The sequence below is a fragment of the Pipistrellus hanaki genome (genome assembly GCF_964339955.1).
Source record: "Pipistrellus hanaki genome assembly, chromosome: 12".
Lineage (NCBI taxonomy): Eukaryota > Metazoa > Chordata > Mammalia > Chiroptera > Vespertilionidae > Pipistrellus > Pipistrellus hanaki.
Genome location: NC_140514.1, coordinates 10,930,632 through 10,940,729, shown reverse-complemented (window position 1 = coordinate 10,940,729; position 10,098 = coordinate 10,930,632). Strand labels below are relative to the sequence as shown.

General features: G+C 43.7%; 1 protein-coding gene across 9 annotated transcripts in view; it reads left to right on the top strand.

Moving 5' to 3' along the window:
- LTBP1 (latent transforming growth factor beta binding protein 1) overlaps positions 1 to 10,098 on the top strand; it is a 300,379-nt gene that overhangs the window by 206,786 nt on the left and 83,495 nt on the right. For all 9 annotated transcript variants that reach the window (XM_084900645.1, XM_084900647.1, XM_084900643.1 and 6 more), the window contains 3 exons: positions 5,503 to 5,628; positions 6,743 to 6,868; positions 7,843 to 7,965. In XM_084900645.1, the coding sequence (XP_084756771.1) occupies positions 5,503 to 5,628; positions 6,743 to 6,868; positions 7,843 to 7,965 (375 nt within the window). The remainder of the gene's footprint in view (positions 1 to 5,502; positions 5,629 to 6,742; positions 6,869 to 7,842; positions 7,966 to 10,098) is intronic.

Sequence of the window (10,098 nt, the reverse complement as noted above, 5' to 3'; positions counted from 1 at the left end):
GTGTAGGTACTCCCCCTTCCTATAGTAAAATTATCTAAAACAATCCACAAGGGCATTACAGTCTTTAAATTAAATGGTTCGCAACTTGGAAGCTCCATTATATTCAGTAATCTACAATAGAACCGGAAGACTGTTTCGTATCAAATTTAATTTAAATCAAAATATAGATGTTTGCATCGGTTTGAGATGAGAGCCAAACATATAAATTGAGGGAGTGCTGTGATCTGTTCTCTTAGGAAATATTATGCAATGATTTTTTCTCCCTAAAACACAGAAGAGGTTGGTGTTATTTGTCACCATTAGTCACTCTCATAAATTGAAGAAAGGGGTAGAATAATAATGAGTCTGAACTAAGTAAAATCAGTTCCACATTGCCTGGTGATGATATCTTTATGACGGTGAGGTTAGAAGTAGACTTTTCAGATTTTTGTCAGACACCCCCTGACATGCAATAATTATAAAGTGAGCCACATATTTGCAGGAAATAAGTGTGGTATTTTCCACTCTTAATAGCTGAGTCGGTGGCTTGCAACATTCTTGGCACGCGGTGTCCAAATAAATTATATATTTCAGCATATAAAGTCCTGATTTAGTGTAGTGTCTTCACAGCCCAAGGATGGGTTGGGAAACGAAACCTCTATTTCTCTGGCAGATAGTTGCAAAGTGGAAACATCTGTTTCCATTGTTGTGGGACAGCTTATGCTCATCGGGTGGCAGTTGGGAGGCCAGGGCATTCTGTAAACCTTCCCAAGAGTTCGCATTTGATGCTTCCTCCTGCTCATCCCATGCTTTCTCCGCCACCCTGGCAGGCCAGCCAGAAACTGTTCTCTGACATCATGGCTGCCTCTGCGGAAACCTTTGTAATTCTCAGAGCCCAAACATCCCCAAAACTGTGTGCTCATCAGACCTTTTCCAGATCTCGTAATCAGCCGATTTAAAGAGACCATTTGTCCCTGACGTGTATCACCCACGTCATGACAGCATCTCTAAACCATGCCTACGGATGGAAAAGGAACTCTCTCTTTCATGTGAAATCAGTGTGGTTTGATATTTCTAGGCTCCATTTATTTATTTACTCAGAGTAACCAATCACATGATGAGGTGTGAAAAAAGCCTAACATCAGTGTACTCAATTTCAGATGTTTCCAAAAGCTGTCTTTTTCATTTGATTCTAGAAAATACAACATAGATACCAAACTCTTACATCCACCATTGGCCTTGTGGTTGGGATAGATGAATGTTTGGTTTTCCGTTGGCGTCTTGTGGCCCTTTGACCAAATTCTAAGAGGACTCGAGCGAAAACATAAACAGAATAAGGGTCCTTGATCCAGTGATGGTGGAGTTGTTTGAGGGGCAGGTAGAGTAGGGAAGGGGAGGGTGGTCCTGAGAACACCAGGGGATGGGATGGGATATGAAGGACACACAGAGGAGTCCAGGGAGGCGGTCTCTTGATGGTCTCTCTGGGAAGTGGACATGCTGAGGGAGACAAGACATCCCCATTTAGAGAGTTCCACTAAGACCAGTGCTTCCTGTGTGAGGCTTGGCTATATTTCCAGGGTTATGCCAACACAGTCTAATCCACAAAATGTATGTGTGTGTGTGTGTTGTTGTTTTTTTGTTTTTTTGTTTTTGTGTGTGTGTGTGTGTGTGTATGTTTAAACTTAAATATATTTTTATTGATTTTAGAGGGGAAGGGAGGGGGAGAGAGAGAGAAACATCAGTGATGAGAGAATCATTGATTGGCTGCCTCCTGCGCACCCCCTACTGGGGCTAGAGCTGCAACTGGCATGTGCCCTGACCAGGAATTGAACGGTGACCTCCTGGTTATAGGTCAGCGTTCAGACACTGAGCCACACTGACTGGGCAGAAATGTATGTTTTGACATAAACTGATCCATTCTCTGAGAACAGGTTCACATGCCTACGTATGAATGACCTCTTCAAAATGTAAGAAGCACAATGTCTTCCCCGCCCCTCCCCCCCCCCCAAAAAAAAAAAAAAACACATGGAAAATGCAGGAAGCTTTCCTTATCCTTCAAGACAGTATCCTCAGGTCTCGTCTTGCTGTGTAGCATATGTGCCAGAGAATGAGAATTTAATTTTTTTTTTAAAAAAGGAGGGAAAGTGTAGGAGACGGTGGGAGGAGACATGTTTTGCTTAAGTTTTAAGATAGGAGTACTAGTAATTTACTTTTCCCTTAAAAATGGTGCTGATTCATTTTTGGTGACTAGTGAAGAGAAAGCAGAAGTGTTCGGGAGGTGTTACAACTTCTTTCTAATGAACTAATGACTTGGGTGAAAAGTGGAACAAACAGTGTGGAAATTACGTGTGTTTTCATAAATGTCTCTTTGCTCCTGTGATGTGTCTCTTAGTTCCCTCTAGTGGTGTCAGAAAACCATTTTCTTACCTAAGTTAGGGCCCTCCAAAGGGGACCAGCATTTTTGAGCTGCAGCTTAATATACTTCCTAATCTATGGGGTAATCAGCTAAAGTTCCTCAAACATGCCTCGTGAATATAACTTCAACCGCACGGCTTCTATTCACAATACTAGATTGGAAGGAAAGGATGGTATTCATTTCATTTCCTAAGATTAAGGAGTTATAATTCTTAAGAATTTCTTATATCTTAGAGCTGACTTAAGAAGAAGCTTAGTATGTTGGCAAACTGGTATAGGAATGTATCTGGTGTGAATTAGCATACACATTTTTAAAGACTTGTATTCACACGGGTAAACATTCCATTCCAATATGCTTGAAAGGTGGCAAATATTTGGTAATCAACAAATTAGTGTGTGTATGTGTGTGTGTGTGTGTGTGTGTGTGTGTGTGTGTGTGATGGAAAGTGAGTACTGATTAAACATTTCATGAAAATCTAGATATTTATAGTCTTTGTTTTGTTTTGAATTTTTGTCCCTTATTATTAACTTCTCTTCAATTTTTTCTTTTTGCAAATGTGATAAATATATATTTCTGTCTTAAGAAAATGGGAGAAAAGAGTATAAAGATCAGTAATAAAAAAGTATAAATAGAAATAATTTTCAAAGAAGGATTCTAACTTTAACATGTCAGGGGTCTTCAAACTACGGCCCGCGGGCCACATGCGGCCCACAGAGGAGTCTGATCCGGCCCGCCAGGTTTTTTGGGCAGTGAGCGCAGCCGAGGTGTTACAGTAGGAATTAGTAGTTCATATAGTCCGGCCCTCCAGCTCTCTGAGGGACCGTGATCTGGCCCCCACTTTAAAAAGTTTGAGGACCCCTGGATTAGATGGTCAGAGGCATGCTTTTGACACTATTCTACTAAAGAATTCCTGTCAACAGAGAAAATAATTCTTACCTGAGGGTCTAGGAGTATAACCTGGAAAACACTACTTTTTACCTTCAGATTTTTATCACACATAGAAATGAACATAGAAATGATAACTTTAATTGAAGACCTTTCTGAATATAAAATTATATATGCTCATTGTAGAAGTTTTGAAAAATATAAAGAAAAAAAATCATCAATCCCCATAATCCTGACACTGAATTTATTTCCTTAAAATCTTCTTTTCTGTGTCTTTTGTAATTTAGCTGATATCTATATTAAAATTTGCTCCCAACTATATTTTGCAACAAGTAAACATTTTTCTATCATTTACTGACTGTATAATAATCTGTGCTATATATGTATCTTAATTCGTTTTTTGGAATAATTGCCCATCACTTAAATTTAAGGAATCCATGTTAATCATCCATGTTTTTTAGTCTTTCCAATTATTTTCTGTTTTATATAATTTTATATTATACTGAGTGTAAAAACTATTCTCCTGAAAGTGAGTTAGCAATAACCAGGCTCCCTGAAGATATCAGTAATTTGTAAGTGTGTGTTGTCCCTTATCTCCAAGTGCTTTTGGGTAAAACACTGCAGCTCTGTATTCATATGCTTTCTTTTGAAGTCTACCAACTTTTCAAGTGACTTGCGTCTGGTGTCTGAAAGTCACAGCACAGCGAATAGCACTTGATGAAATTGGAAGATGGTAGTGGGGTTTTGGAGAGCAACCTCATCCTCATGTAGGTCATTTCCATGGTGAACCTTTGTTAACCAGTTAACTGCCACGGTATTTTGGATTTAATGAAAAGAGGTCTGCTGCTTGCATCTATAGACTTACATAGACGCTTATGGCGTACCAGTGGTTAAGGGGCTGGTTTTCACATCCTTCTTCTGCAGAGTGCATGGTGGGTTATTGGTGACAGAGCACATCTGTCACCTATTTTTCTTCTCCTTCAAATTATAGACCCTCTAACTGGGCTGGGCATTAGGCAGCCATGCTTGAGGCCCCCATCTTACTCTGGGTTCCTTGGGCTCTTCCACAACAGCATGTGTTCAAGCATTGCTTCCTGTGTGATGACAGTGAACAAATAGCTGTTGTTCACAGGAGCAAGAGTGATAATGGCGATAATTGCTCTCTTTTGCTGATCTTAGAAAATGCGCCAGGCATTGGTCTCCAGCCATTATTGATGTTATCTCCTTTGAGCCTGAGAGCCTGACGTCGGCGCTTCGATTATTCCCATGTTACACATGTAGAAAAGTGAGGCATGGAATTTTTGAGTAGCTTACCTCCCCATGACAGAGCTAAGAAAGGACAGCAAGATTTGTACTGAGAGTGTCTCCAAGACTGGACTTCTGACCACTGCCCACTCTCACTGAACCATTCTTCCTCCTTACAAAGGTCATGGAAAGCAGACTATGTTAGGGAGGTAGGTCATCTCAGAAGACCACCTTTGAGTCCTTAGGTCCTTTTGGTAATTAAGCTCATTTTTCTGATCTTCTATGACCCTGTCTATGAGTGGAGTGAGAGCTCAGGATTAACCTGCTCTGGCTTTATAGAAGAAGCAAGTCTCAAGCCAGAATCAGTGGAAGAGTGAGGGATGAATTTAGCAAAGAAGATTTGGAAGAAGATTCTACTTTATCTATTTAAATAAAATATGCTCATGTTGGAATTGACAAATTAAGAGTAAAGTTACACCCAGAAGTTTTGCTTTGATTAGAAGGGGTACATCTTTCTTCAGAATTAGTGAGAAATTTTGGAGGAGGTTGGACATAGTTGGAACTTGAATTTGGCCTCCTATCAAATGCAATGTTACCATATATTTCTTATCAGGACAGATCACATGATGATTCAGAAATGAATTTGGGTGGAGGGAAATTCACTGATAGGCCATCTTAGAAGTTAGGAAGAATTTGTTACTTCACAACTCCCAACATGGCTCTTTCTGAGTGTCCACGCACTCTGGTTCATCTAGAAATGGTTTCATTAGGAATTATTGATGACCTTGGGTGGGCCTAATGGAACAATTAATAAAGTAGTCAAATGAATTTATACTTGATTTTAGAAGTGGTCATCTTTGGTCTTTTAAGCGCATGCCTGGCAATAAGCTCATCAGGAAACACAAAGTGATGGTTTATCGGTAGCAATGAAATCTTTATATCTGTTTCTCCTCCCAACATTTTACTTGTTTTTAAAGAAATCAACGAATGTTCCGTGAACCCTGACATCTGTGGAGCGGGACACTGCATTAACCTGCCGGTGAGGTACACGTGCATCTGCTACGAAGGCTATAAGTTCAGCGAGCAGCAGAGGAAATGCCTTGGTAAGCGCCCCTTTCACAGGCGAAATTATTCAGCAAATATTGGCACAATAAGAGCATTTTTTTTCCTGTAATTATCAAAGGAAAATGTTACTGTGTTTAGTATTATAAAGTTCTTACCCCTGAGCTAAGGATGCTCAGAAAGAGGTTTTCTTGGGGGAGCTGTTACCTCTTGGTTCAACTCTGCCTGCTTTGCCAAGTATAATACAATTACATAAAGGTGAAGTGATTTCAACAAGTTTTTCAGGTAAAATATGTAAAATAAGAGTTCTAGAAACAGAGAGCTACAAACATCTATTTAGCAAAATCAAATTAATATTAACATGCACTGCAATAAAGAATTATATTCTCCAATTGCATAAAATCTGGTTTCCAACAGGGATTTCTAAATTGAAAAATCAGCAAATGCTGACACAAAGTTATTGAGTATGCCTCTCTGGAAAAAAATGTGTCTCAGAAAGAGCTGGGATGGTGGTGGGTTATTAACACTATCATTCGTTTTTTAGAAACGAAGGGCTATAAAGTGAATAAAAGCAAGAGAGGCATAAAGCTAAGGAATACTACTTTAATATGCTAAGTGATGTTAGACAAGGTTTCTAACTTTGGCTCTTTGGTTTTGTGTAAGTATGAGGGGGTCAGGGGACACCCACCTGTTCACACTATGGTTATTTCCCTCTCCCCTGCGTACACTGTGTGAGTGACTAGAGCCATACAGTATGAGGTTGAAAGGGCCATCATGCTCCACCTGTGTGTAGAGCGGGAGAGTCGCTTTCACGCCCCTGGGCCTGTCCCTGCCGCCCGGCCTGGGAGTAGCTCGGCGAATTGCAGAGCTTAGACGAGTCCAGGTATCCGGCAGGTCCTTCTATGTTGACCTGAAACCTGTCTCTTTGAAACACCAGTGTCCCGATGGTAGCGTTAGCTTTTGAAGCGATGTGCACAGTGCGTGTTCCCTCTTCCCAGTCACGGCCTTCCAAGGGTTTCAGGAGAACAGCCATGCCTCCTTGTCCTCAGCGATGAAGGGCCGTGAGACACGGGGTCGGCTGGCATTTCACGGACAAGGCGATGGAGAATGCCACGCTCCAGCTGACTGACCCTCTGATCGTCATTCTCTTCACAGACGTTGACGAGTGCACGCAGTCCCGACACCTCTGCTCGCAGGGACGCTGTGAGAACACGGAGGGAAGTTTCCTGTGTATTTGCCCGGCAGGATTCATGGCCAGTGAGGAGGGTACCAGATGCATAGGTAATGGCGGTACTTCCTGTGCCTCACTTCCCAGGTCTGGCTTGTTGCCTCGCCTGAGATCCCACCCATTCACTGCTTAGTCCGACAACGCCTGCTCTGCCATAGAAATCTGCTAGATATGGAAAGATATTAAAATTAAATTCTTTCCCCCCAGTACTTTTTTTTGTATTAAAATATTTTTTTTTGTTAAATGACAGTTGACATTCATTGTTAGTTCTAGGGGTATGGCCTAGGCATTAAGAGACATTTATGTAACTTTCGGAATGATTTCCCCTGTAAATTGAGTACCTAGCCAGAACCATACATAGTTACTAGAACGGTAGAGGCCTGGTGCATGAATTCGTGCACCAGTGGGGTCCCTCGGCCTGGCCTCCGGGGATCGGGCCGAAACTGGCTCTCTGACAATCCCCTGACAGGGTCCTGGATTGCGAGAGGGTGTAGGCCAGGCCAAGGGACCCCACCAGTGCACAATCTGGGACCACAGGAGGGCTCCTGGACGTGTCTGCCCTGTCTCACCTAGTCCTAATCAGGATTGATGATTGGGGCTGGCTAGCTGGGGAGGGACCACAGGAGGTTGGCCGGCTGGGGAGGGATGGTGGGAGGACTCCAGGGCATGTCTGGCGCATCTCCTGGAACCGATCTGCTGGACCCCAGCAGCAAGCTGACCTACTGGTCTGAGCGTCTGCCCCCTGGTGGTCAGGGCACATCATAGTGACTGCTCAAATGAATGGTTGGACCCTTCACATATTAGGCTTTTACTATATAGGATTATTCTCTGACCCCCTTCAACTAAGAGTGTCAAGTGTGTGCAAAGACCAGAGGAGCTAAATGTTTCTTTTGGATCCCACACAAATCAAAACCACTCAGGTGATAGCAGGACTCAGTTATTTCATTCTTCAACTCAAACTAACCAGGGAGAGGTTTGACATTTTATTTTGGGAAGTAAACCCCACCCTGTTTTCTGCTTTCCATAGACGTTGATGAGTGCCTGCGGCCGGATGTGTGTGGGGAAGGCCACTGCATCAATACCGTGGGGGCCTTCCGGTGCAAGTACTGTGATAGCGGGTACCGCATGACCCCCGGAGGCCACTGCGAGGGTGAGTGTATGCGAGGCGGGGCGCGCACCACTGCTGAGTGCTGAGTCAGCCTGACTGTGCACGCAGGGCTGGGCGGAGGCCAGGGGCTGGCAGGCCCCCCTCTTTCCTCCCCTCCTCCCCCCGCCCGGTATTTCCCTCTGCCAGTCTGTGCACGCCACCAGCTCGTCTCAGCGCCTCCCGCCTTCTGGGTTCACGGCCTCTTTGCCTCACTTCTGTGGCTCTGCCTGGACTATTTTCTATCTTTATGCTCTTTCTTAACCCACTTCAGTATCTTCCTTCGCTGGTATTTCAAGTGAGATCACGTTAGCACAATTATTGCAGAGTTAGTGCAAACCCAGACTTAATTATAGTGTCTGGGTCCTCCGTGTGAGGACACGGTGCGGGGGAACCACCTTTGATTTTTTTTTGTTGTTGTTCTCGACCTTTTCACCTGGATACATTTCTTTGTCTCGACTTGTTTCTTTCACGTAGGTTTTGGGACTCACTTGCAGACTCCCCACAGCAGCTTTGTCTGACCCACTGCAGGTCAAATTCCAGCAGCGCCCAATAAAAATGCCTTTATGAAGGACTGCAGCCAGAAACTGGCTCTCCTTACGAAAATGTTTTGAAAAGTTTTTTTGTTTTTTTTTTTAAAGAGGGACATGATTTACTTTAATATTTTTATTTATTTCAGATAGGAAGAGAAAGGGAGAAAGAGATAGAAACATCAATGATAAGAGAGAATCATTGATTGGCTGCCTCCTGCACACCCCCCCCACCCCCCATTGGAGATTGAGCCCACAACCCAGGCATGTGCCCTTGACTGGAATCAAACCTGGGACCCTTCAATCTCCAGGCCAATGCTCTATCCATTGAGCCAAATCAGATGGGGCTGAAAAGTTTTGTGTTTTTTAAAAATATGTTTTGTGTTTTTTGTGTTTTTCTTTTTACAGAAAAGAAGGGAGATGGATAGAGAGTTAGAAACATCAGTGAGAGAGAAACATCGATCCGCTGCCTCCTGCACACTTCCTACTAAGTATGTGCCCACAACCAAGATACATGCCCTTGATCAGAATCGAACCTGGGACCCTTGAGTCCGTAGGCTGATGCTCTATCCACTGAGCCAAACCGATTAAGGCTGAAAAGTTTTTATAGCATGGCCAAAATGATGAACAGTTTCACATTCTCATGTTTGGTTCTTTTTGAACCATGATGCCACTTTTCCCTTTAATTATTTTCATGAATAAAACAGCATTACCCTGATCCCCAAACCAACAAAGGCAATAAAAAAAAAGAAGAAGAAAATTGCATTGAACTTCAGCTTAGATCCTGCCATGAAAACATAAGGTGAAGGTGCAGGGGTCTCTGAGATAGTGCCTGAGGAGCCCAGCTGTGGCGGTGCTGCTGAGGCCCTGGGGTTCCCTGCCTGGCTGCCTGAGGTTCAGCCTCCTTTCGAATATGGGCGTCCAGAGGGAGGGGAGGAGGTAGACTGGTTGGGGTAAGCTGCTCTCAGCTGTCCCTTGGCGTCTGCAGGTTGGTTTCCTTCAGTTCCAACGGCCCATGCCTGGAGGGAGAGCTAATTGGACAGTTCTTGGCAACCTGCGCCTGCCTCCTGCTGGCCTCTTCCCTTGGCCCCTCCGGTTCTAATCAAGAGACAAGTGGGAACAGTGTACGTTACCGGATCTCTGGTCAGCTCGAATGAGAACAGAGCCGTGAACTGTCCCTGAGGGCCGAGGGATATGGTGGAGTGCAGGTGTGATGTGTCCCCACTCCCCTCTTCCTGGAACTCTCTCTCTGCTTGGAGAGACAGGCTGGACACCAGAGAGAGAGGAGCCGTGGCATCAATTCATGATCCCTGCAGGTCATGACTGTCTGCTTGGGAGCCAGTAACTTGGCCCCTTTGAAAGTTCCTTCTTCATCTGTAGCATGGCAGCTGAGAAGCTGGCTTTCTTCAGGGTTGCTGGGCATAGAAGTGGTGTTGCAGTAGCTTCTATGGTGCTGGTCACCTTATTAGTTCTGAGGAAGCATTTGTTCTTAATCTTTGCCCTTCCCTGATGCCCTAACCCTAACCCTAACCTTTTTGTGTATATCTTCTTAGTATATATCTAGTTGTGGGAGTACTTATAAAAAGGGTGTGTGTGTGTGTGTGTGTGT